The 27,491-nt window shown below is 44.4% G+C and overlaps 1 protein-coding gene across 1 annotated transcript; it reads left to right on the top strand.

The window, feature by feature from the left end:
- Positions 1 to 19,692: 19,692 nt before the first annotated feature.
- LOC128420410 (arylacetamide deacetylase-like 4) lies at positions 19,693 to 26,093 on the top strand. The gene is made up of 4 exons (XM_053402001.1): positions 19,693 to 19,863; positions 22,203 to 22,419; positions 23,495 to 23,558; positions 25,313 to 26,093. The coding sequence occupies exons 1-4, from the start codon at positions 19,693 to 19,695 to the stop codon at positions 26,091 to 26,093; spliced, it is 1,233 nt and encodes a 410-aa protein (XP_053257976.1).
- The last annotated feature ends 1,398 nt before the right edge of the window (positions 26,094 to 27,491 follow it).

Below are 27,491 nucleotides of genomic sequence, written 5' to 3'. Positions count from 1 at the left end.
TTTTTCCCACTGAAGTCCCGATGGAGTTTATGTGTAGTTTATTGGTTCCTGAGGCCTGTACCACCATTCCTAGATACTTGTAGTTTGTGACTTGTTCTAATTTATGGCCTTGGAGTTCCCAGCTTCTAAGCTTTGGTTTTCCCCCAAAAGCGAGTATCTTGGTCTTTTGATAGTTGATTTTGAGACATTCAGATTCACAGTATGCTGTGAGCTTTCTTAGTGCTCTTTTGAGTCCAATGGGGGTTCTAGATAGAATTACTGCATCATCAGCATATAGCAGGACTGAAATATGCCGATTTGTGAGCTTCGGCGGGTGGAGTTCTGAGTCATTGAGTGCAGATACTAAGTTATTTAGATAGAAATTAAATAGTTGTTGTTGTTTAGTTGTATAGTCGTGTCCGACTCTTCATGACCCCATGGACCAGAGCACGCCAGGCACTTCTGTCTTCCACTGCCTCCCGAAGTTTGGTCAAACTCATGCTGGTAGCTTCAAGAACACTGTCCAACCATCTCGTCCTCTGTCGTCCCCTTCTCCTTGTGCCCTCCATCTTTCCCAACATCAGGGTCTTTTCCAGGGAGTCTTCTCTTCTCATGAGGTGGCCAAAGTATTGGAGCCTCAGCTTCAGGATCTGTCCTTCCAGTGAGCACTCAGGGCTGATTTCCTTAAGAATGGATAGGTTTGATCTTCTTGCAGTCCATGGGACTCTCAAGAGCCTCCTCCAGCACCATAATTTAAAAGCATCAATTCTTCGGCGATCAGCCTTCTTTATGGTCCAGCTCTCACTTCCATACATCACTACTGGGAAAACCATAGCTTTTACTATACGGACCTTTGTTGGCAAGGTAAATAGTAGAGGGGCCAATAGGCATCCTTGCCTGACTCCTTTGAAGGTTTTAATAGGGTCCATTAGGTGTCCTAGGCAGCTGCAGGTTTGCATGCAGTGCCTGAATTAAGAGCAGGAGCCTTCTATCTATATTGGTACCCTGTAGTCTGTCCCAGAGTCTGGTTCTGGAGACTGTATCAAAGGCTGCTTTTAGGTCAACAAAGGCAGCGTATAGCAAGGCCTGCCCTCCTGATTTGTATTTGTCGATGAGATGTTGTAACATTAGGGAGTGATCTGTCGTGGACCTTCCGGGTCTGAAGCCCGCTTGTTCTATTGCCAGGATATCTTCATTCTCTAGCCATTCTGTAAACTTATTAAGGAGGTGCTTTGAGTAGAGTTTACTAATCACACTTAATAGGCTAATTGGCCTATAATTCACTGGGTCCCCTCTGTTGCCCTTTTTATAGATTGGAACTATTATGGCTGTTCCCCATTCCCTTGGGATGCGGCCAGTGTCATCTATGTAAGTGAAGAGGGTGGCTAAGAAAGGTGGCCACCAATCCGCCTTGATGCACACTTCCAGTGCAAACCTATCAAGGCAGAGCGTGGAAGGCCCGCCTGTAATTCTTACATTGCTCACCAGGGGGTGCTCCCATAAAGGAGACAATTTGATGCCTCACCAGAAATGTAAGCGCTGGAGAGAAGAGCAATTTCATAAAAGTGCATCATTTTGATGATGATTCCATTTTGTTTTGAGCCTATGACCTAGCTAAACTGAAAAGGCCTGTGCTTGCCTACCTTTTACAGTACAGAACAAGTACTGTACATAGTGAATGTCCGTTAAGTTTGCCATATTTCAAAAAGTGAAAATCCAGATACAAAAGCTGTTGAACTCTTTTTGGCAAAGTTCTTGAGCTGTTTTCGCAAAATCTCAAAATAATTATAATGATGATGATGATGATGAAGAAGAAGAAGTTTTTGAGCTATTTTTAAGGTAATTTGGCAAAATCATGACTTCCGAGGGTTGCCATAGGTCCAGATTTTCACAGACATTTAAGTGATTTCCACCCAGACCGTTCTTTTGACTGCTCTATTCCAGCTATGTCCAGGAAATTCTGGAATAATAATAATAATAATAATAATTTATTATTTATACCCTGCCCATCTGGCTGGGTTTCCCCAGCCACTCTGGGCAGCTTCCAACAAAAGATTAAAAATACATTAAAACATCAGTCATTACAAACATCCCTAAACAGGGCTGCCTTCAGATGGCAACCCTAATGTCCATTCCAGAGCACTGCAAAGAATAAATTCTAGGAATCATGGCCACTGTGTGCATGAAAAGAGAATAATCCAGGCATGACAATTGTGATTAACCCTGAATTGTTTTGTAAACAGATGAAAGAGGATACTAGGAGACATTTAATGAATAGGAAAATTAGTCAAAATCTTAATAAAGAAAGACTGTGAAATGGCAGGACATTATGATGAGGGCTGGTTCAGAATGTTGACGTTGTGTTGCAACTATTAAGATTGCTGAAATCCTTTGATGGGTGACTAGTAATCTGGAAGTGTATTTAAAAATATATTGTTTTGGATGTGGTTCTCTGCAGCCACCTCCTGAATGTTGAGACTGTCCCTACGCACATTTGTATTTCAGCAATCTTTTCACTTGGAGCTTGCATCATTTTCTTTTGGGTTTCTGAGAGGGATACCTTCAGTCTAGCAACCCCTTTTTAAACTTCTCCAAATGTTTGGGGTCAGGAGTGGGATGACTGGAACCCTGTGGAGTCTCAGGAACTGGACTGGATTGGGGAGACCTGGGACTGGCAGAGGTGCCTCAAAAACAACCAGAGTGGTAAGGGATCCAACGTTTTAAAAAACCCTCACTGTTTGCCTGTCCTGGCCTCACCATCATTTAGCTCTAGCTTTTCAGAGGCTTGCATGAAGGTAAGAGTCTTAATTCCTATGTTGTTTAATGCAGGCTTTAACTGCAAATTTCTTTCATTTTGTTTCACAAGGTATTTTCGAGCTGGTTTGTTGTTTTTGTTGAAATAACATTTTAGTTGTTGCAGGTTATATTGCTGGATTTTTGCTGGATTTGCTGCTTGTTCTGGATATGCTGGGTTGCAACCAAAAGAATTATATAGGGGAATTTTCTGTTGTTCTGATTTGTTTTGTTAATATGAAAACAACAGATAAAATACAAAAAGCTAAAAAGGTGCAAAAGGCTATCATTTAAAAGTAATTAAACCCCTATAGAATTAAACCCTCCAAAATCAAATCTATTAAAATGTAGATAATAAAAAGAGCACTAGACTATTAAAAGAGCTTTCCTTAGTTCCCAAATGCCTATCAAGAATAAAACAGTCTTTGCTTGCCGGCAGGACAACAAGTAGGGAGCCCAGTGCAAAATCCCCTAGACCTATTTGTTTGGAATTGAGTGACTATTTTTCATCCCCCACTGAGCCTGCAAAATTCATCTAAAAGCAGTTATAACCATTTTTAAAAGCAATAAAAGTTGCCATAATAATTGGGGAAGCATAAAGCTTCTGTTCACTCCATTGGGATTCAGATTCAGTCCTGAGCTAAATCAAACAGCTCCCTAATCAAATCAGTCCAAGACAAATCAGGTTGTTTTCCAGAGCACCAAATGGGTGTCGGAAATGAATATTGTCATCAGCACACCCTACTACTGACTATCATGTTCACTTCAAAACTCATCAGTTTGCTGCATCCAGTGCCAGTCCTATTCAGGGTTGACCCACTAAAGTTAACAGGCACAGCTAACTTGAGTCTATTCATTCCAGTGGGTCTACTCTGAGTAGGGCTTAGTTGGCTACAACCCAATATGTTTTGCAAGAAGCACCTGCATAGGTAAAAACAGACATATTATCATTCCAAGTTAGGGGTGTTAGAGTGTTGAGTTTGTGTACCAGGAAAGGTTGCAGCCTGAATAACTCAGCTGGTTAGAGCGTGGTGCTGATAATGCCAAGGTTGCAAGTTCACTCCCCCTATGTGGAAACGGTATATTGCTACATTGTAGGACATTGAACTAGAATTGCTAGATGATCCTCAGTTTCCCTTCCAATTCTATGATTCTATGTTTTGAGGGTGGCCATGTAGCTTGTTTCACAGAAAACAGCCCTCAGTTTGAAGGGCTATTAGAGGACAGGCTTCTATCTGAAGGGTTGATTTGTCCAAGTCTGGTTTAAACATACAGAACTTTAAGAAGGGAGAGGAGGGAGGCCTTGAAATTGTCCGTCAACAGGTGCGGTGCCGAAACTATGGGCGTTTAGCCAGGAATTTTGAGCAGGGTGAGGCCTCCAGAGGGCACCAGTTAGAATTGTTTCACCAACTCTCCCAGTATCTTTGCTGAGCTTTACCCCTCAACCTTATATTTTCATCACAGGGAAGGCAAATGTCAGTGACCCCTTCCCTGTCACAGGCCACACACCCACCCCGGCCAAACCACCATTCATTTGGGTCCAGTTCCTCCTCGGCTTCGGCTCACAGAGACAATCCTGCAGCTTGGCCTTGTAAAGGTTAAAATTAAGCCAACTCAGTTCGTATAGAGGATAGGAAAGGAATGTGGGAAGGAGGAATAAACTTTCAGAGGAAATAGTATTTTCTCCCCCCCCCCAGTCCTTTCCATGGCCTTGCATCACCTTTGAACTCAACAATTCCTTTCCTGCCAGCTTCCTGGCCAGTGTGAAGTGGCTTCTGTCACTCCTGTGCACTACATGAGCTACCGGGCCCGATCGCTGTGCCTTTGGGTGAAGGGGAGTCCCAGGGCTGCAGGGATCTGCAAGGCAGGAAAGTGAGGAGGGGGATAGAGACAAGGGTGGGTGGTAGTGTTGGAAAATTCCATTCCACCTTAAGTTGCAGACGTTTGAAATTGTTACATGCACTACAGACTCAGGATCCCTAGTCAGAAGTCTAGGGGTCTTGAGATGTTAGCAGATGCAAGTTTTGGAAGTGATACCACAGATGGCACAAGCACTTCCAGGGTGTGCTACATGTACAACCAGTGTCTGTTTGACTGGTTGTGCAAGAAGCAGACAATAGTGAGCCTGAGTTCTTGTGAAACTGAACTCAATGCACTGTCCTATTCACTTATGGATTGTGAATGGTTGTTGCAACTGTTTCAGGACGTCAGGGTTAATGTGATGTGTCCTATACAGGTTTTTAAAGGCAACAGGTCCTGTTTGGCTTTGCTAGCTTCAGAGAGTTGCAAGCAAAGAACCAAGTACTTGCAGATAAAGTTACATCGTGCAAAGGAGTCTATTCAGAAAGGACTCATTCAGGTGTCCTACATGCCAGGAAACGAAATTCCTGTTGTCTAAAGTTGTTAACAGGGAACAGGTATATGTACAACAGTTGCAGTTAGGTTGAAATACTGCATCGCAGGTTACATGGAAAGGGGGAGGATGTTGGAAAATTCAATTCCACCATAACTTGCAGACGTGTGAGATTGTTACATGTCACATGTCTGTTTACATTCCAGCACAGTTTGCTGGGAACTTCCATTGTGTGTAGCTTTTGCTTTTGACTCTCTCTGAGGAGACAAGAGATGACATGTTTCCTTTGTCCTGATTTATACTCAATAAATCCGTAGCTTGTTAATATGTTTTCACAAGCCTCACACCACTTCTGTTTGCACAGTAAGCTCTGCTGATATAGTGTGCTCAGGCTTTGAATTCTGAGTCGCTGATTTACGTCGCACCAGAGGTTGGGGGATTGTCACGGCTGGAAGGGCATGATCCAGTTGGGGGCTAGCCAGCTAGCATCTCATCCCCCGAAGGATGCTAACAGGTAGATGCCTGGATTTTGACACCAGGCAGTGAATAAAGGAATAAATGGGGGACTAACTGATTGGGAGAGCTAATCAGGTGAGACCCTCCCCCAGTGCATCTCATAGGATGGGAACCTCCCACCACAACACCCACATCAGAGCTTCTACCTTTCCTCTGGCTATGCTGTTTCCAGATGCAACAAGGAAATGTTACTTGGTTTAACTGTAAATATATATTTTTAAATGTCTAGAGGACACACACATGAAACCTAGGTTTTCTGCATATGTGGATAATGTTATGCTTCTCTGGGTATTCTCAGATCTCAGAAGATGCAAGCCTCTCGCCAGTGCAGGCAGGGTCATAGCCCAAATGCAGCAGAACCCCAGAACCAAACAAGGTCAAGCACAGAGAATCAGACTAGATCCAACCAGGATCCAGAAGCAACGTGCGAAAACCATCAAGGGTGGGCCCCCTCAGGACTATGGATTGAACTAGATGAATCTCAGGGTTCCCAGTGTGGGGAGAGCCAGTGTGGTGTAGTGGTTAAGAGTGGCAGACTCGTAATCTGGGGAACCGGGTTCTCGTCTCCGCTCCTCCACATGCAGCTGCTGGGTGACCTTGGGCTAGTCACACTTCTCTGAAGTCTCTCAGCCCCACTCACCTCACAGAGTGTTTGTTGTGGGGGAGGAAGGGAAAGGAGAATGTTAGCTGCTTTGAGACTCCTTTGGGTAGTGATAAAGCGGGATATCAAATCCAAACTCTTCTTCTTCTTCTTCTTCTTCCCCTCCAGCTCCACAATTCTACAATTCTTTGGCCCTGCCTGATCATCTGGGTCCTTGACCTGCGGACATGACAGATGGTGGATCATCTCAGATTTCTTTAGTTGAGTGCCTGCTTTAACTCGGACCCATCTCTAGGTAGTTTAGTGGGAGTGAGGCTAAAGAGAATATAAGGCAGAAATGATGATAGAGAAAGGTCCTAGCTTGGGGCTCTGGGTGCAGAGAGGAGGGAAGCTCCATATGAGGCCTTGAAACTTCTTGTTATATGTTATGTTGGATATATTGTTGTGTAATACAGTGGTACCTCGGGTTACAGACGCTTCAGGTTACAGACTCCACTAACCCAGAAATAGTACCTTGGGTTAAGAACTTTGCTTCAGGATGAGAACAGAAATTGTGTGGTGGCGGCATGGCGGCAGCAGGAGGCCCCATTAACTAAAGTGGTACTAAAGTGGTACCTCAGGTTAAGAACAGTTTCAGGTTAAGAACAGACCTCCAGAACGAATTAAGTTCTTAACCCGAGGTACCACTGTATATTTCTTAAAAAACTTTGTATTCAAATAAAATACCTTTTATGCCCTCTATGAATAAGTGTATGTGTGTGTGTGTGTGTGTGTGTGTGTGTGCATGAGTCTTTGACCCAGGTGAAAAAAAAAGCCTAGTTTCATCACTGGATAGTTCGCACCTGGAAAGGGGACTGAATAGGCCCATAACTCCCTTGGCAGACCGGAAGTCCAGTGCTGCATTACGTTTTTGGATGATTAGATTTTTCCAGTTGGGGAGAAAAAGTTTCAGAGCTGTGCTGAAAAAGTTGCAACCTACCCTTAAGGTCCAACTCTTTCTTTCTCTCCACTGGAGGTTTTTAAACAGAGGTTGAATGGCCATCTGTCAGGGATTCTTTAGCTGTGATTCCAGCTTTGCAGGGGGTTGAACTAAGTGATCCCTGGGATCCCTTCCCGCTCTATGATTCTATGATTCATTCACACCCTGCATATTTTGCTTGTCTGCCCTGCTTTTGTAGGAGCCTACAGCAGTACGAAGCTAAGATCTTTGTCCATTGCCACACCTAATTTGTTTGTTTGTTTTACACCCTTGGCCTGTGCCCTCCTGAAAAGTTTCCTAATGGGGAATCTATGACCTGGGCTGAGAAAAAAGGAACCCCTACCCCTCGCGGGTGGCGCTGTGGTCTAAACCACAGAGCCCAGGGCTTGCCGATTAGAAGGTTGGCGGTTCAAATCCCCGTGTTGGGTGACCTCCCATTGTTCAGTCCCTGCCAGAAGTGGCTTAGTCATGCTGGCCACATGACCCGGAAGCTGTACGCCAACTCCCTTGGCCAGTAAAGCAAGATGAGCGCCGCAACCCCAGAGTCATCCACGACTGGACCTAATGGTCAGGGGTCCCTTTACCTTTACCCCTTGCTTTAGGACATCAACTGGCCATCTCTCTGCAAACAGTTTACGGGGCTATGGTTGGCTTGATCAATCTTGTATGCATTGCAGCTGTCTCACATTTAGATGGCTACGAGAGATTATTGCGGCATATTGCCAAGGAATGTGGAGTGGTGGTTGTAGCTGTTAGGTAAGTGCCATCTCCATCTTGCCACTGCTCCCTGATTACGCTCTTAAAACCCAAGGCATTTCAGCACCTGTGGCAAAACACCCGCTGCTGCACCTGCGTTGGGAATGCAATCTCCTAAAGGAGTCTCCCCTGCTCTCCTCAACAACAGGGGAAGCGTTCCAGAGAGATCTTTTGCCAGTCCCCCTAGAGACAAGGGAGACCAGAAACGCTCTTTTAATCAAACCTCTAAATTTGAAAAAGAGCTGTTAGAAAATAAGATTACGTTGCTTTCTAAAATGCATAAATTAATGCATACAAAAGATAAACAGGTTACATCAGCTATGATACACTGAGTGAGGGACTTCGGAAATAATATACAACTTACAGCATGGCAGAAGTTATGGAACTGAGACTTGAGGTTTACAGCATGTTATACTTTGAAAGAAAATTGTATGAAAATGATGTAATGTTGGTACTTAAAACTTAGTAAATTAGCTAAAATGTATAAAACAAGGTCACATACATGCTGGAAATGTAAGGAAAAAGAAGGTAACTTTTATCACATGTGGTGGACTTGTAAAGTAGTAAAAGAATTTTGGGAGACGACATATAATGAACTGGAAAAAATGTTTAAAATAACATTTCCTTTAAAAACCCCTAAACTTTCCTTCTAGGAATTCTGGGTGCCGAAATACCAATGGGTCAGAAAAGACCATTTATGTACACGACCACTGTGGCTCGGATGTTACTAGCGCAGAGATGGAAAGAAGACATACCAGAGAAGAATGGCAAATTAAACTGATGGTGTATGCCAAAATGGCAAAAATGACCAGAAGAATTAGAAAGCGGGAAGACCAAAATTTTAATAAGGAATGGGGAAAATATATTATTTACCTTAAAAATCACTGTAAGCAATTGAAATTATTATTAGGATGGGAATGATACTTTCAGTTTAATGTTGAACTTTGCTTGTAATGGAGATTTAACAGATTTGGATTAATAGAGAAGAAGCAGGAGGAAAAATGTTAACATAAGGACCTACAAAGGGGAGGAGGTAAGTTCAGGGGCATCTATGGAATTCTCTTTTTATTGGTTGTTTGATCATTGTTTGTAAATTTCAAAATTAATAAATCTTATCTAAAAAAAGAGATTCATTTCTAAATCAGCATATGCAAATGTTATAAGAATCACTGTCCTCTTTTCTCCTTTCCTCCCACCCATGGTGTTTATGGTGAACCCTGCTTGGCCCCTGAGCTGTCTATTCAGATGTCATTTTTTCAGATGTATTCAGATGTAATTCTCAACTGATTTCCCCCCTCCAGATTGATGCTGGAGTACCAGATCACATCCACGTCTTTTTGAAGTGATGCATTAGAATTTCTTCGTTGTTCTCCCCATCCCACTCACTTTTCATCCGACTGTTGCTCAGTTTTGTTGTTGTTGTGGTTGCTAACTTTTGGATTCTGCAGCATGGAAGGCCACTTTCCCAACACACCACCTTTGTTGCATCCACAACAACTGCATTCTATAACATGCATTGCTGAACACATGACGTATAGATATACAATGACCATGATACAAGCCAGAGTTTATTAAAGGTTTCATTTCAATTAAGCTCTCTTTACTGATTCGTTTCGGTGTGGAGGTTGGGAGAAGCAGCAATTATGTACACTTGAGAAATTTGCTTCCTATATGACACATTTGGGGAAAGTCTAAACAATTCAAAAGACAGGTACATCCATACCTCTTGTTACGTTCGGTTCAGGTTACGTCTTTTCAGGTTGCGTCCCGCGGAAGTACCGGAAAGGGTTACTTCCGGGTTTCGCCGCTCGCGCATGCACAGACACGCAAAATGACATCATACGCATGCACAGAAGCATCAAATCCCACGCATGCGTAGACACGGGTTGTGTTCCTTTCAGGTTGTGAATGGGGCTCCGGAACGGATCCTGTTCGCAACCAGAGGTACCACTGTATTTGAATTCTGGACAATGATTTGTTAAGAAACAACCAAAATACTCCAATATTCCATTCCAGCTTCACTGCAGATTTGTTTACTAAATCTTTGGGACAATCAACTGAAAGGTTTCAGTTCTCAGGAATTCTTGATGTGGGTGCTGATGAGTGCCAGAACTTCAATTGACCCCAAATGGAAAACTTACAGGAATTGCAACTTTCGCTCTGGGTTAAAAATATGTGGCGTTTCGCACTAGCTGAAAAATAACACATAAACTACATGTTGACCAAGGCTTGGAAAATCTCAAAAAATTCTAGGCTGCTTGGTCAGATTTTATCACACACACAACAAATGCAGACACACTGGACTCCTTCTCAACATGAATCTTGGCTTTCCTGATGGTCTTAAGTTCTCTACCTGCCTGATTTAAGTCTTTTCCAGATATTCTGCACTGTCCTATTTTGTATTTGTGATCATGAAACACAAAACCTCATTCTCTTCTCTATCTACTCAATGAAAGCAGAAGATTGCTGAAATTTTTGCACTACAAAAAAATTGTTTGTAAATTTATAACCTTTAATAAGTTTACAAATGTACTGAGTTAATGAAGACATACACAAACAGCATTCATTGGGGAATCATAGCTATGTCATAGCGTTACCCTGTATACAAACTCAGAACATTTGGATGCAAACTTAACAATTAAAATCATTAAGCCACATGTTATCATTTTCAGTGCAGAGAGTGCTTATATAAGACAACCATTGGGGACATTGTTGACTGTAGATCATTCTTTATCCTTTTTTGTATAAACAACAATCTTTTGCCAGTACAGCTTGTAACCATTAAACACAGGAACAATCTGAACATTGTTTCCACATTTGCAAATTTTCTCCTGGAATATTGTTTGATACATATCTTGTGGGGCTGAAATTTTATTTTTCAGGTTGAGCTTGCTTGGTGTACAAGTGGAACTGCAAGAGTTCATCAGCCAGAACAAGGTCAACACCATTTGAATACTCTTGCATCAACATCTCGATGCCATTGCGAACCTGTTCCTTGGTTGTTGCAGGTTTATCAAAAATTAAAAAACTGCCAGCCGCACTCCTTTACACTGTTGCTCTTCTGTCTAGGTTGGCTTCCAGAACTACCATGACAGGGATAAATGAATTTATCCTAAAATTGTCTCTTGCAGAAAATTTGTCTAAGGCTTCAGGTGCTGTCCAATCATTGGTGGGTGTTGTGTGTTGTTGTTTTGTTGTACTCCCTTCCTTCTTTTGATAGTTTTGTACTCTGCATCTGATAAGAGTAAATTTTGCTTGCTGTTCAATTTCATCTCAAATCCTGTTCTCAAAATGGAACAGGTGTCTTCTTTCTCGTTCTTCTCGCTCATGGTGTCTTCTTTCTAACTATATCATTGTTTTTTGTGCTCATGAGAGAGGCATTGTATGTGGTTCATGGCGGCTTACTCTGCCAGATCGGAGCCCCATTTTCCATAAACCACTGAACGGTTGACTTTGCTTGAAATGCATTGAAAGTGACACGTTTCCTTTATAAAATAATAAGAATAAGTATAACTCTATTATTTATTCCCCAATATGCTTTGTTTGACCTCACCCAGACAAACACCCCAGGGATCTGTGCTTTGGGTTGTCCCTTTTAAAAATAAAATTAAATGGGGGGGGGGTTATTGGGTTGTTTTTGTTTTGATCATGGATTTTTTGTTTTTATATTTGTGATACAAAGCTCATTGTAGCGTAGAAGCAGCTGTATAGTGGCATGCCACTCGTGGCTTTGTGTCGGAGGCTGTGGACAACTTAGGGTTGTCTGCCAAAAGTGGGAGTTCCTGCACCTCTTTTTCTAGAAAAAGAGCTCTGGCAATTAGTAATTACCCCAGCCACTCTGGGCAGCTTCCAGCAAATATAAAAGCATTATAAACATCGAACATTAAAAAATACCCGAAGGGCTGCCTTTCGATGTCTTTGTTTGACATCTGATGGGAGGGCATTCCACAGGGCGGGCACCACTACCGAGAAGGCCCTCTGCCTAGTTCCCTGTAATCTCACATCTCACAGTGAGGGAACCGCTAGAAGGCCCTCGGAGCTGGACCTCAGTGTCCGGACTGAATAACAAGGGTAGAGCCACTCCTTCAGGTATACAGGGCTGAGGCCGTTTAGGCCTTTAAATGTCAGCACATATATGAGCTGAGGGAGTGAGTTCCATGGTTTAACTTCTCATGGAATTCTACTCACTATTGATCCAGAGTAGATTCCAATGTATAGTTAGCAGTTGTTGTTGTTGTTTAGTCGTTTAGTCATGTCCGACTCTTCATGACCCCATGGACCAGAGCACACCAGGCACTTCTGTCTTCCACTGCCTCCCGCAGTTTGGTCAAACTCACGCTGGTAGCTTCGAGAACACTGTCCAACCATCTCGTCCTCTGTCGTCCCCTTCTCCTTGTGCCCTCCATCTTTCCCAGCATCAGGGTCTTTTCCAGGGAGTCTTCTCTTCTCATGAGGTGACCAAAGTATTGGAGCCTCAGCTTCAGGATCTGTCCTTCCAGTGAGAACTCAGGGCTGATTTCCTTAAGAATGGATAGGTTTGTTCTTCTTGCAGTCCATGGGACTCTCAAGAGTCTCCTCCAGCACCATAATTCAAAAGCATCAATTCTTCGGCGATCAGCCTTCTTTATGGTCCAGCTCTCACTTCCATACATCACTACTGGGAAAACCATAGCTTTTACTATACGGACCTTTGTTGGCAAGGTGATGTCTCTACTTTTTAAGATGCTGTCTAGGTTTGTCATTGCCCTTCTCCCAAGAAGCAGGCGTCTTTTAATTTCGTGACTGCTGTCACCATCTGCAGTGATCATGGAGCCCAAGAAAGTAAAATCTCTCACTGCCTCCATTTCTTCCCCTTCTATTTGCCAGGAGGTGATGGGACCAGTGGCCATGATCTGCGTTTTTTTGATGTTGAGCTTCAGACCATATTTTGCGCTCTCCTCTTTCATATTGAGTGTAGCACCTTAACAGCATCATCTTTTAAAATTTTAAATAGTTCAGCTGGAATACCATCACTTCCACTGGCCTTGTTATTTGCAGTGCTTTCTAAGGCAGAGTAACAACCTAAACATGTTACAGGATTCCCAAACTATAGACCAGAGGCAATTGCGTTTCATCCAGCAGAGCTTTACTGCCACTGAAGGCAAATGAGCATAATGGTCACAAATACAATTCATTCAGGTTTGGCACTGTCCATAAGAAATCCAGTTGGACCGGCCTTAATTAAACTATCAGCTCCTAGCTATAGCAACCACAAATTAATTGCAGAGCTATCTTGAGTGCCAAGGTGGTGTAAGCACAGCTTCCGGAACAGTTCACTTTTGGTGCAGCACACATTTCAACCGCCCGGCCTTCAACCACGAAGAGTTGAAATCACAGATGTTAAACGTGTGTAAGTTGCGCACTACCTGTACTTTATCAACGTTGTCCACCATTGCTACTGAAGGCCACCTTCTGGACTGAACTCCATGAAGGTAGAGTGCCAACGACAGAGGTGAAAGATCTCATGGGGTTTAGAGAGGAGGGGACCAGGGACTAAGGGAAAGCAAACAGGTGCAATGGGTCAGTGCGTCTGATGGTTAACCAGAAGTTTGGTGGTTTGAGCCCACCTAGGGACAGCTGTGGGCAGTATTCCTGCATTGCAGGGGGTTGACCCTTGAGGTTCCTTCCAACTCTATAAGTCTATGATTCTATGAGAATATCAGCAAAGTGCTCTACAATGAATGACCCGATGCCCACATACACTCCTGCTATTTTTCTAACTTGACCATAAGGTGTTGGGGAGGAGATATGGGAGAAAGGGGACAGGAAAGGGTTGCATTGTTATCCCCATATGTTCTCTAGGGTAATTGTTGATCACCCTAATACGCTGCTAATGGATAAGATCAGAGTGCCTGAACAATGCCTTTCAGAACATTGTAATTGGAGTGCTATTTTGTATCATGCAGCTCTTCGGACTGATGAAGCGTGTAGCCAAACCTGTAATATATCTGGAGAACAGGTCTCCTTTTGCCCACTTGGGTTATTCTCACCAGGGTGGTGGCTTTGATTTTCCTTCCCGTGATTGATCCATGCACACGGCTTTGTGTTTCCAACTCAAGACCCATTGAAGAACATCTCTTTTTTTATATATAAATTTTTATTGGTTTTCCAACATGAATTAAACACATTACAACTTACAATACATAGACAAACAAACATATAAACACGTATAATTTCATAACCTCTTTTTCTTAAACCCAATTTCAACGACTTCCCCATGCCTCCCTTTTCTGCATCCCTGTTTTAAACTTTTTCAGCAACCCCTAATCTCAATTACTTGTAATTCACTTTCTTTAATCCTTTTTCTCTTACCCAATCATTTACCGCTGCAAATCTGTTTTACCTTACCCATGACATTTTAGCACTCATTAATTTTACAACAGTTCTTAAGGTAAAGTTTGAATTTCTTCCAGTCTTCTTCCACCGTCTCTTTTCCTTGGTCACGGATTCTGCCCGTCATCTCAGCCAGTCCCATATAGTCAATCACCTTCGTCTGCCACTCTTCCAGCGTGGGTAGTTCTTGTGTCTTCCAATACTTTGCTAAAAGAACTCTTGCTGCTGTTGTAGCGTACATAAAAAACGTCCTATCTTTCCTTGACACCAATTGGCCTACCATGCCCAGGAGAAAAGCCTCTGGTTTCTTATGAAAGGTACACTTAAGAACCTTCTTAATTTCATTATAGATCATCTCCCAGAAGACCTTAATCCTTGGGCACGTCCGCCAAAGGTGATAGAAAGTACCTTCAGTTTCCTTACATTTCCAGCATTTATTATTGGGCAAATGATAAATTTTTGCCATTGAAGAACATCTCATCCAGTTCAATCTTTGAAAAACAGCTTTGAAAAACTTTTTCATATTCTCCAGTGTGCTACCCTTGCCGTTGTGGTGGCACGGGGTTGCCGTTCTGTGACTGGACTTACGCTACTTGTTGAACGGTTCGTTTATCCAGTCTGTATAACATTTACTGCACATGTAACTTGTTAAGATAGAGTTGTACATTTATCCACTCCATGTTTACATTATCTCCAGGCTTTGTCTTGCACATGGCACCTTGGTATGTTTGTTGTTTGAATGGTTATAAGTCTATCTCTAGTCTAGCTATTATTCTAGTAAATTTGCTTTTATACTTTTAAGCCAGTTTGTGGTGGTGTTGTTTTGTTGTATTTCAGAACGATCTGCCTTTGAGAAGGGTACAAAGTTTTGATCGCTACTAACAGCTGAGGTCATCAGGATGAACTAGGATTATCTGTTCTGTATTATACTGATTATGTCTTGTACGTGTCAGGTCAGAGCATAAAAGTGCTGGTGGAAGAATGAATGAAATTCAGATCTGGGATTGGGAGGTTCTGGATAGATGCTCTGATAGTGAAGATTCCTTATGCCTAGGTCACACTTGCTAGTTTACAACAGTGGAGGAAGTATTATTCTCCTTTGCCCAGGGCTAATATCCCAACCCTGCAACCAAGCCACAATGATGCCCAGGGAAATTTCTATAATGACCACATGTTAGTCATGCCCATTAATTTTTATAAACACCTTAGACAGGCCAGCTAAACCAGGTGAGGGTAGCTGATGAGTCCCAAACCCTCGGTGAATTAGGGACTTCGCCTGCATGAGAAGACAGGCTCCAGCGGATTGAGTAAACAATACCAATAGTGGGCCCAACGGTCAAGGAGCTGGTTTTTGCATGTGCTGTTGAGGGAAGTGAGAGGCAGGTGGGGCACATCAATCTAGGACGCTAACCCATCTAGTAGAAGGAAAACTCTGGGACTAAACCTAAGCTGCCTTTCAGGAAGTCTTTGGGAGAAGAAAAGACTAAGGAGTAAACCCTACACAAATTCTGAGTGGAGTCCCTAAGATGGTCGTATGTCACCTATTACATCTCCTTCCAGCAACTTAGAATCAGCTTGTTAAAATCAAGGAATCATTCACTATCAGAGTTTACGCCCAAGAGATTATTTATGGGAGGGAAAGCAGTGCAAGGAAGTTCCTGAGTGCAATGATATCAGGAGGTTCTATTTACCAGAAGCCTCACTTGTGCAAACTCTGTGTAATTCAACTGGGTTTTGCAAGAGTTGCTCCTTATGGCTTTCAACTTGTGATTAAAGTATCAGATGTGACCATGGTCATTAAGCATAGGTATGGGAACAGTAATTAACTATGAAACATATACATGGGGAAGCTGTGATGACACATCTTGTTTTCTTGATTTATAGCCTACCGTATTTTTCGCTCTATTAGACGCACCGGAACATAAGACGCACCTAGTTTTTAGGGGAGGATAACAAGAAATAAGAAAGCAACGCAAAGCCTCATGAGTGAAGATAGAGCGCTCCTCCCTCTCCGCTCAGGAGGCTTTGCGGGGCTATCCCTGAAACCAGGAGAGCAAGCGGGATCGGTGCGCACCCATCCCTCTTGCCCTCCTGGCTTCAGCGAAAGCAAGCCTCCTGACTTTCCCCCCACCTCCCACAAGCGCCGCACGCTCTGTCCCTTCCCCCACCTCCCGCAAAAGCCAGTGATAGCCGCACAAAGCCTCCGCGGGGTAGCAGGATGAAGGCTCCCCACTGCCCTGTGGAGGCTTCACGCCGCTAAGGCAGAAGTTAGAACAACTAGAGGGAGCACTGCGCAGCGCTCCCTCTAGCTGTTCTGGCTTCTGGGGTAGCCCACGAAGCCTCCGCAGGGCAGCGGGGAGCCTTCATCCCCCTGCCCTGCGGAGGCTTCGCGGGCTACCCCAGAGCTGCTCAGGAGCGCAGGGCATCTGCGCACAGCCTGCCTGCTGCTCCCAGGGCTCGAGGGGGAAGCCCGGGTTTCCCCCGCCAGCCCCAAAGAGCAGCTCAGGAGCATGCCGCACTCCGGCAATTTAGCTCCAGGGACCACACATTCGCTCCATAAGATGCACAGACATTTCCCCTTAGTTTTTGAGTGTGTCTTATGGAGCGAAAAATACGGTACTTTTCCTCCAAGGTTCTTACCCTTCCCATTTTCATTCCCACAACAGTACTGTGAGGTATGAAAAGTTGGAAGGGACCCTAAGGGACCATCTAGTCCATCCCCCTGGTAATGCTGGGATCTCAACTAATGCATCCCTGACAGGAGGCCATCCAGCCTCTGCTTAAGAAAACCTCCAAGGAAGGAGATCCCATCACCTTCCGAGGGAGTCTGTTAGAAGCTCTTACCATCAGAAAGTTCTTCCTAATATTAGACAGAATCTCCTGTTTTGTCCTTTGAGTCCATTGTTTCAGGTCCTAAGCTGCGTAGCAGCAGAAAACAAGCCTTCTCCATCTTCCATGTGGCAGCCCTTCAGATATTTGAAGAAAACCTCTGTCTTCCCTTCTCCAGACTAAATATACCCAACTCCCTCAATCATTCTTCACAAGGCTTGGTTGCCAGACTTTGTTTTGTTTTTTAAAGCACAACTTTGCCTGAAACTGAAATGATCTTGGAAAGGCACCAGAACAAATACTCATTAAAGGGTGTGTCCTACTCAGTGTAGACCCATTGAAATCATTAATTTCAAGGGGGCTACTCTGAGTAGATGAACCCCAAGAATGCAATGTGTCTAAACAGCAATAGGCAGCCTGTAGCCTTCTAAATGTGGTTGGATTCCAACTCTCATCGTCCCTACTCATTGACCATGCCGGCTGGGGATGATGGGACTTGCAAATCAGACATCTGGAGAGCCACAGATTCTGACCCCTGACTTAAAGACACTCACTGGTTTGTAGAACGTGCTTGAACTCATTGTGGCTTTTGAGAGAGGACATGTTCATAGGACTGTAGTTCATCCTTGGCTTGGTTTATACATGGCCTCATTAATTAAGAACTGATAGGCACATATGCAAATACAACACCTTTATAAGACTGTTTGGCCTGATAATGACATGGCTTGGTGTGTTTTGCAATCTAATGGGAGCATGATATTAGTCTTCACACCTACCGTTCAGGGGAAGGGCAGTAGTACAGTTGTAGAACATCTGCTTTGTATACAGAAGGTCCCAGGTTCAATCCCCAGCATCTCCAGGTAGGAGATACACCACAGTTTCCCAAACTTGGGTCTCCAGCTGTTGTTGGACTACAACTCCCATCATCCCTAGCTAGCAGCACCAGTGGTCAAGGATGTAGTCCAAAAACAGTCTCCTTTCTTGTGGCTTCCAGCAGCTAGTATTCAGGACCATTGCTGACTCCAATGGGGCTAGTAGCAGTTGTTAGTCTTCTCCTCCATGGATTTGCCTAATTCTCTTTTACAGCCATCCCTGCCTCCTGAGGGACTGATGGGACTGTGCTTTGGGGGACTGAACTCCAGGTTCCCTGAACCTGGATTGGCTGCAGAGGCAGGTACCTGGCCTGACATGGCTGGCTGTATTGAACCTGAACCTGTTAGACTGCTGGACCACTCGCTAGCATTTGCTTTTGGGACTGTGTACATCAGTGGGACTGGTTGCCAGGTACGCTGGCGTTCAGGGCATGCCAGAATGCAGTCCTGAAGTGTGTGAAATCCTGTGGCAAGGCTTTACAGGTCCAGGAATGGCTGAAGCTGTCAAACTATCCCCACTTGGTCAAAGGCACTTCTAGCCACAGAGACTACCTGAGCTTCCAGTGACAGAGCAGGATGCAGAAGCACCCCAAACTGCAAACCTGCTCCTTCAGGGTCAGTGCATCCTGGGTAGGCAAGATACCATGGTCGATGATGCTGAATGCTGATGAGAAAGTAAGAAGCAGGAGCAAGGTTGCACTCCAATAGTCCCGCTCTCTGCATCAGGGTGACCAAGGCCAATTCAATTCCATGGCCAGGCTGGATTGGAATGGATCTAAACAGCACGAGAGTGCCCATTTTAGATTAGGATCCTACTAATTCCTCCTTAGATCTCACTTGACTTCACTAGGTTTACTCTGAATAGGACTAATGTTGGCTACAACCTATTATGCTGAAATGACCTCATGAGAAGGATCTGTTCTCTTGTCTTCTATAAAGCAACCTGCACACTAATGGTGATGTCCGTGTATAAATACAGAGAGACACACACTTTCTAGACCAGTGTTTCCCAAACTTGGGTCTCCAGCTGTTTTTGGACTACAACTCCCATCATCCCTAGCTAGCAAGACCAGTGGCCAAGGATGATGGCAATTGTAGCCCCAAAAAAGCTGGAGACCCAAGTTTGGGAAACACTCTTCTAGACTAAGCAGGGATGAGCAATATCTGTGTCCCTGAAGATGATTTTGGACTTCAGCTCCCATGAGCCCCAGCTAGCATGGCCAAGAGCAATGGGAGTTGTAGTCCAGCAACATCTGGAGGGCCACAGGTTCCCCATCCCTGCCCTCTTCATATCTCCATCTATTTCTCTATATAAACATATGAGTGCAAAATTAATAAATAATAAAGTTTGGAATATTAATTTCCTTAGAAATGAAGTCCATTTCCCCTAACTTGCTCCCCATTGCAACCTCCTTTGATTTATTGATAAGCAGCTCTTTGTTGTCATATGGGTGTTTTGCATCGTGGGCAGAGGTGGAGCCAGGCTGATACTCTCTATTCTAATTTGTCCACCAGACCTTTTGCCCTATGACAAATATGTGTCGAAGCTCTTTCATCGCCTACATAAAGAAACAACTGGTTGACACAGCAGGAGGAACTGCCATAACCACAGCATTTGCTTTGCCCACAGCAAAGTGGAAGGATGTCCTTTGGCAGGTTCGTAGCATCTGCTCTTGTTACAGTTTGCATCTATCCAGCCTTGTTTCTGGTCTCCACTGTCACCCACTTTGCCCAAGCTGTCTTGCCTCCTGGAATTGACCAGCCATTAAAGCTCCGTCTTTGTCATATTATATTCATCTCCTTGTTCCCTCTGGTAAGTTTTCCTTAATTTTTAGTACTCATAAGCTCTTAATATCAGAGTTATAGGTTCAAGCCCCATGTTGGGCAAAAGATTCCTGCACTCCTAAGCCTATTGCGGAATGGTATTATAGCCTCCAGGGTCAGGGAAAGTCTAGCAGTGCCTATTAACTATTTGAGAACATTAGCAGGGTAGGGTTGAACTAGATGTACTCTTGGTCTGAACTGGAATGGGAGGAACTGTCAATTTTGTTTTCTCACCTTTCCAATCTTAACTTCACTCTACTTTTGCCTCAGTTTCTGGTGCATGTTTGCTTGTTCTTTTTAGAAATGTTTTCAAAAAACTTCATGCATATTTTTGAGCTCATTTGCTCATTCTTAGTGTCAGTGAAGTTAATCCTCTTTATTCAAAGAAGCAAAATAGCTCAGGAGGCCAAATGAGCACAGCAACTCTTCCCCAAAGAGTTGTTGTAAGGACTGAAGGTCCCTGCCTTCCCACAGATCCCTAGTCTCTTCCCCCACCCAGGTCCTTCTCAAGCAATCTGAGACTCCATTGCCTTATCTGTCTCTGCTCTGCTCTCTTCATACCTCTTCTAGTCCTGGGAAACCAGGGGAGAGGGAAGCTGATTGCAGCAAGAGGGGAAGACTCACTGTCTTCTTCAGCAGCCTTGGCCTCCCTCCCTTGTAGCCTTTGCTTCTACCTCTGCTTCTGGACTCTTCCTGCTCACCAAACCCTGTTACCTCTTCAGCTCCCGACACCTCTTCTGCTCCCTCTTCTCCTTCTGACCACGTATTGTGGTCCCACTACAACTCTCCAGTACAAGATAGAGGACCGGATGAACCAGCGAGCTAGTCTTCTTGTGTCCTTACCTGTCACCTTACCTGTTAGGTACAACCCCTATCATCTGCAACCTTCAGCCATGCTGGCTGCAACTGATCTGAGTTGAAATCCTGCCACTGGCTCCCCAAATTTGATTTGTATAATGGAAATGAAAGGGAGGGCAAGTTGATGGCAAAACACAAACAGGATTCTGCTTGTTTCAGTTTTCCATTTATTGCAACTCTTTTTTATGCTTTATTGGTTGAAAACTTTATAATGGAAATATGCAATAGATGTTACAGGCAAAATGAGAAATACAAATAAACAATTATTCATTCTTTAACTAATATTTGCTTTTGTAGATTTGACAAGACCTCCAATCTTCCCCTTGCGTTCCCAAATTAAGTTCCTTAAATACGCACTTAAACTTTACTTTCTCTATGTTATTTGACTTACTATAAATTTTATTTTATAAAATTAACCTAGTTACACACCAAAGCTCAATCAAGACCTGCCAATTGATTTTTTGACAGTGTTCTTTTGCATATACTCTGTATGTATCCCACTCTCGGATACATTTTTCATCTGTAACATCTCTTAACCTTTCTGATCTCACCAGCTCAGCGTACTCTCTTATTTTGTTTTGCCATTCTAATTTAGATGGAATCTCTCCCTTCCAGCCTTTTGCAATTAGCATACTAGCAGCAACTATAACATACATAAAGACTCTTCTGAACTTTTTGGGGATTTCATTACCCATAATTTCTAGCAGGAAGGCTTCAGGTTTTTTAGGGAAGGAGCATTTGAACATTTTCTTGAGCTCATTATAAATCATTTCCCAAAATTGTCTGATCTTTTTACAGTGCCACCACATGTGGATCCATGTGCCTTCAGCCTCCCTGCATTTCCAGCAAGCATTTGTCTTAGATCTGAACATTTTGGCAAGCTTAACAGGCATTAGATGCCACCTGGAAAGCATTTTCATGCAATTTTCTTTTAAATCATAAAAGGGTAAAGGTAAAGGGACCCCTGACCATTAGGTCCAGTCATGGCTGACTCTGGGGTTGCAGCGCTCATCTCGCTTTATTGGCCGAGGGAGCCGGCATACAGCTTCCGGGTCATGTGGCCAGAATGACTAAGCCGCTTCTGGTGAACCAGAGCAGCGCACGGAAACACCATTTACCTTCCTGCCAGAGCGGTACCTATTTATCTACTTGCACTTTGACGTGCTTTCGAACTGCTAGGTTGGCAGGAGCAGGGACTGAGCAACGGGAGCTCACCCTGTCGCGGGGATTCGAACCGCCGACCTTCTGATCGGCAAGTCCTAGGCTCTGTGGTTTAACCCACAGCGCCACCTGCATGTTAAATCATAACATGCTGTAATTTTGATGTCTTCCTTCCAGAGTCTCTCCCAACTTTCCATGTAGATGTTGCAGCAGCGGCGGTTCCATTTATTGCAACTCTATAGTCATCTGACCTTCTCAAACAAATAGTTCACATCTTTTTTATTCCTTTTTTTTTTTTTTTGCAAACAGGGAGCAATTGGGAAGAAACTGGGACTGTTCTCTGTTTTGGATCTTTTGAGACTTGTAGCAAATGGAAATCCCCTCTCTCCAGATGCATCCCTTCTAATTCAGAACCAGCAGTTTGACGAGGTGCCGGTCAGGGTTTATCAGCCTAAGAAAACAACTACTGGGAAAAGGAAAGCTTTTTTTTTTACTCATGGAGGGTCTGGTGTCTTTGGAAGTCCTGGTAAGAAAAAAAGGCTTCTTTAGATGACGACTGAGCAAACAAAATTACAGAGTGTTCTTTTTAGGTCAAAACGAAAATGAAACCCCATCAGTGCTGTGCTACATTTTTGGGTGATTTAGTTTTTTCAGTTGGGGGGGGGGGAAGCTGCAGAGGTGTGCTGAAAAAGTTGCGACCTACCCTTAAGGTCCAACTGTTTCTTTCTCTCCACTGGAGGTTTTTAAACAGAGGTTGGATGGCCGCCTGTCAGGGATTCTTTAGCTGTGATTCCAGCTTTTCAGGGGGTTGAACTAGGTGATCCCTGGGATCCCTTCCCGCTCCATGATTCGATGATTCATTCACACCCTGCATATTCTGCTTGTCTGCCCTGCTTTTGTAGAAGCATATTACTTATCGACTGCCTATCCCTAACCCACACCCCTTCTCCTTAGGCCACATCTTTCCCTTGCTCTGCTCCATGCTCTCCTCAAATATACAGGGATAGCTCACTCAGTAGAGCATGAGACTCTTAAGCTCAAGGTCACGGGTTCACGTCCCATGTTGGGCAAAAGATTCCTGCAGTGGGTTGGACTAGATGGCACTCATGGTCCCTTCCAACTGCACAATTCCATGATCCTAAGTGTCCTGAACTGTGATGAAGCTTTCTGCTTGACTATCTGCACGGACCTCTAAGTCTGTAGGCTACATTCCAGCCAGAGTTAGCCTACAGCAGTACAAATGTGAGATCTTTGTCCATTGCCCCACCTAATTTGTTTGTTTGTCTGGTTGTTGGATGTTTGCATCAGGCCCTCCCCACCACCCTTAGCCTGTGCCCTCTAATAATAATAATTACCCAGCCACTCTGGGCTGCTTCCAACAAAGATTAAACATACATTAAAACATGAGTCATTAAAAAGTTCCCTAAACAGGGCTGCCTCCTAGAAAGTTTCCTAAGAGGGAATCTAGGACCTGGGCTGAGAATAAAAGATCCCCCTACCCCTCGCTTTAGGACATCACCTGGGCATCTCTCTGAAAGCTCTGTAAGGGGATATAGTTGGTTTGATTGACCTTGTATGTATTGCAACTGTCTCACTTTTAGAGGGCTACGAGAGATTATTGCGGCATATTGCCAAGGAATGTGGAGTGGTGGTTGTAGCTGTTCGGTAAGTGCCATTTCCATCTTGCCATTGCTCCCTGATTACGCTCTTAAAACCCAAGGCATTGCAGCACCTGTGGCGAAACACCCATTGCTGCACCTGCGATGGGAATGCAAGCTGCTAAAGGAGTCTCCCCTGCTCTCCTCAGCAATAGGGGAAGCGTTCCAGAGAGATCTGTTGCTAGTCCCCCTAGAGACAAGGGAGACCAGCGGCAAAGCTGCATGCAGGAATGGGTTTGCTGCCGCTTCAGGGTTGCCGCCTGAGGCAGCCGTCTCACCCAGCCTCATGTGTAGGTTGACTCTGGTGAGGTGGCCGATCAGATGTCTGTGGGAACCAGCAAGAAGGATTTGAGGATATAAAAGCACTCTGGCCTTCTGTGGGTCTTTCAGCAAGTCCTATTCAGAAGCATTGCTACGTCCAACTATGGAAGCAGAGAGGAGACATCTTGGAGCGTAGCCCTCAATAGCCCCCTCCTCTATTAATTTGTGCAATCTTCTTTTAAAGCCATCCAAGATGGTGGCCATCACTGCCTCCTGTGGGATAGCATTCCGTAGATTAACTATGCACTGCGTGAAGAGCCCTTCCAACATTCAGCTTCATTGAATGTCTACAAGTTCTAGCGTCACAAGAGAGGGAGAAAAACCTTTCTCCATGTTTTACCTCTTACCTTGTAAGAGCCAGCTGTGACCATCAAACTCGCTCTCTAGCCTTCTGCATCTCCCTCCTCACACCAAGGTTTTCTATTTCATAGCTTAAAAATGGAACATGTGTGCCTTCGCCAGACCTTACTAGGGATGCGGGTGGTGCTGTGGTCCAAACCACTGAGCCTCTTGGGCTTGCCGATCGGAAGGTCAGCAGTTTGAATCCCCTTGACAGAATGAGCTCCTGTTGCTCTATCCCAGTTCCTGCCAACCTAGCAGTTCGAAAGCACACCAGTGAAAGTAAATAAATAAGTACCGCTGTGGCGGGAAGGTAAAGGGCGTTTCCGTGCACTCTGGTTTCCGTCACAGTGTTCCATTGCACCAGAAGCAGTTTAGTCACGCGGGACACATTACCCCAAAGGCTGTCTGTGTACAAACGCCAGCTCCCTTGGCCTGAAAACAGAGATGAGTGCCACACCCCACAGTTGCCTTTGATTGGACTTAACCATTCAGGGGTACTTTACCTCCCCCCCCCCCTTACTGGGTTCATGGTATGTTTTCTGAACCAGGATGTTTATTTAAAAGAGAGACCAAATGTTTCTGAGTACTCAAGATCACCTCCATGCCCATGGCTGCACTGCTCTTGGAGGATCAGCCCTTAGTTCTAATTTCAGTACCTCTACCACCAATTGAAAGGGATGCAGGTGGTGCTGTGGGTTAAACCACAGAGCCTAGGACTTGCCGATCAGAAGGTCGGTGGTTCGAATCCCCACAACGGGGTGAGCTCCCGTTGCTCGGTCCCTGCTCCTGCCAACCTAGCAGTTCAAAAGCACATCAAAGTGCAAGTAGATAAATAGGTACCACTCCGGCGGGAATGTAAACGGCGTTTCCGTGCTCTGGTTCACCAGAAGTGGCTTAGTCATGCTGGCCACAGGACCCGGAAGCTGTACGCCGGCTCCCTCGGCCAATAAAGCGAGATGAGCACCGCAACCCCAAAGTCGGCCACGACTGGACCTAATGGTCAGGGGTCCCTTTAACTTTACCACCAATTGAAAACAGGATAATAATTCTTCTGCACATATGATAAGAAGCAATGACACCCCTTTTTCTTCTCTCCAGGTATGGGCTTGCTCCAGAGAACCCTTACCCAAACCAGTATGTCGAATGTCTCAGGGCCCTTGTCTACTTCATGAGGAATGTTGCTGATTATCATGTGGACTCCTCCCGTATTATTGTTGGGGGGGACAGCTGTGGGGCCAATTTTGCCACCCGGCTTTGCCAGTTGCTGGTGGGCAGAAAAGATCTCCCCAAGGTTCATGCCCAGGTGTTGATTTATCCAGCACTGCAGGGAATGGACTTCAACCTGCCTTCCTATCAGCAGAACAGCCAGGTGCCTATCTTGTTCAGGCAGATGGTAGGCCATTATATATGCCTTTACCTGAATAAGAATACTTGCCTTGCGAATGATGTCCTGGAAGGCTGCCATGTTCCTGAGCATATCAGACTGAAGTACCAGAAATGGGTAAATGGAGACCTCATTCCTGAAGAATTCAAAGTCAGAGGCTACAAACCGCAAGACCCCAAAATATGTAAATTTAAACCTAAGGTGCATGAAGAAATGAAACAACTATTGGAGTTGACGTTTTCACCACTTTTTGCTGAAGATGCTGTCATCTGCAAGCTTCCACAGACATACATTTTGACCTGTGAGTTTGATGTGCTTAGGGATGACGGGCTTCTGTACAAGAAGCGGTTAGAGGACAATGGTGTGTCTGTAAAATGGGTCCATCTTGCAAATGGCTTTCATGCGGTGGTCGCTTGTTTCGGCTATGGGAATCTGTCTTTTCCGACGGCAGATCAGATTGCGGAAAGTGTAGTGGAATTTGTCAAATCTTTATGAGGCAAAGGGACAAGGAAACAAATTGTCTTGTCCCACCCTCTCCTGAAATGTTGAGCCCACATTACATCTCTAAAGAAATGGTGTTGGCTAAGGCCCCCTGCCACTCACCAAAAAACCCCCTAAACAAATGGTGTAGTACAATGGTTGTATCCCATTAAATCCAACACAGAGTAAACCTATTGAGATGAATGTACCTAAGTTAGTCATGCTCACCAATTTCAGTGTGTCTACTCCGAGTAGGGCTATCATAATAGAAACCAAATTGTTGGCATACATCTGTCTCGGGAGACAATGGAAGAGTGTGCCTTTGATTGTGAGGTCAAACTGTTGGAAGATCGCAGTGCCTGCTGTGGCTGTAGGGACCAATGCAGGAGAGACATGTTTTGTTGCATCTGGGGCAGATGGAGGCATCCGGTTGTGCTGCTGTAGATACACCATGGTGTTTCTTCTCTCTGAGCTCCTCCCAGGGAACATTCATCCTCTGGTCACTGCTATGGACACTACCTGACCGTCTGTCTCCAGGCACTGTCTGTCTCCAGGCACTGTGGTTGTCTGCAAGGGATTATCACACGGCTGGGTTGATGTTGCCAACCTTCACAACTTTGTTTGGGACTCTGTCCTGCCATGTGATACCCCAAATCCTCCTGAGACAGTGCATGTGGAAGGTGTTGTGGCATTGCTTGACTCACTTCCATAAAGCAGCATGCTCAACACACAAGCGGTCCTGTATACCTAAAGGAGCGTCTCCACTCCCATCATTCAGCCCGGACACTGAGATCCAGCACCGAGGGACTTCTGGCAGTTCCCTCATTGTGAGAAGTGAGGTTACAGGGAACCAGACAGAGGGCCTTCTCAGTAGTGGTGCCTGCCCTGTGGAATGCCCTCCCTTCAGATGTGAAGGAAATAAGCAACTATCCTATTTTTAAAAGACATCTGAAGGCAGCCCTGTTCAGGGAAGTTTTTAATATTTAATGCTCTATTGTTTTTAACACTTGATTGGGAGCCACCCAGAGTGGCTGGGGAAACTCAGCCAGATGGGCGGGATATAAATAATAATAATAATAATAATAATAATAATAATAATAATAATAATAATAATAATTAGCTTGGTAGACCTTCATCTTGATATTGGATGTTAGTATCATATTCTCCCATACCCTTTTGGAGAGGTGAGTCATTGCCATAATTGCCTTGCCAATATGCTTGTCCAGTTCAACATTGATGGAGAGGTTGCTGGTTATGGTGGAACCCGGGTAGACAAATTTGTCTGCCATCTTGCCTACTCTGAGCAGGGCTAACATAATATAAACCAACCAATGCATTATTTATTCAGGGACAAAACAGGGCTTTCTTTCACCCAGGTCAAAGAGATCAGCACCATCCCATGTGTGATTGCAT

The sequence above is a fragment of the Podarcis raffonei genome, chromosome 8 (genome assembly GCF_027172205.1).
Source record: "Podarcis raffonei isolate rPodRaf1 chromosome 8, rPodRaf1.pri, whole genome shotgun sequence".
In the NCBI taxonomy this organism is placed as follows: domain Eukaryota; kingdom Metazoa; phylum Chordata; class Lepidosauria; order Squamata; family Lacertidae; genus Podarcis; species Podarcis raffonei.
Note: the sequence above shows the minus strand (reverse complement) of the source record. Positions and strands in the feature narration are given on the sequence as shown.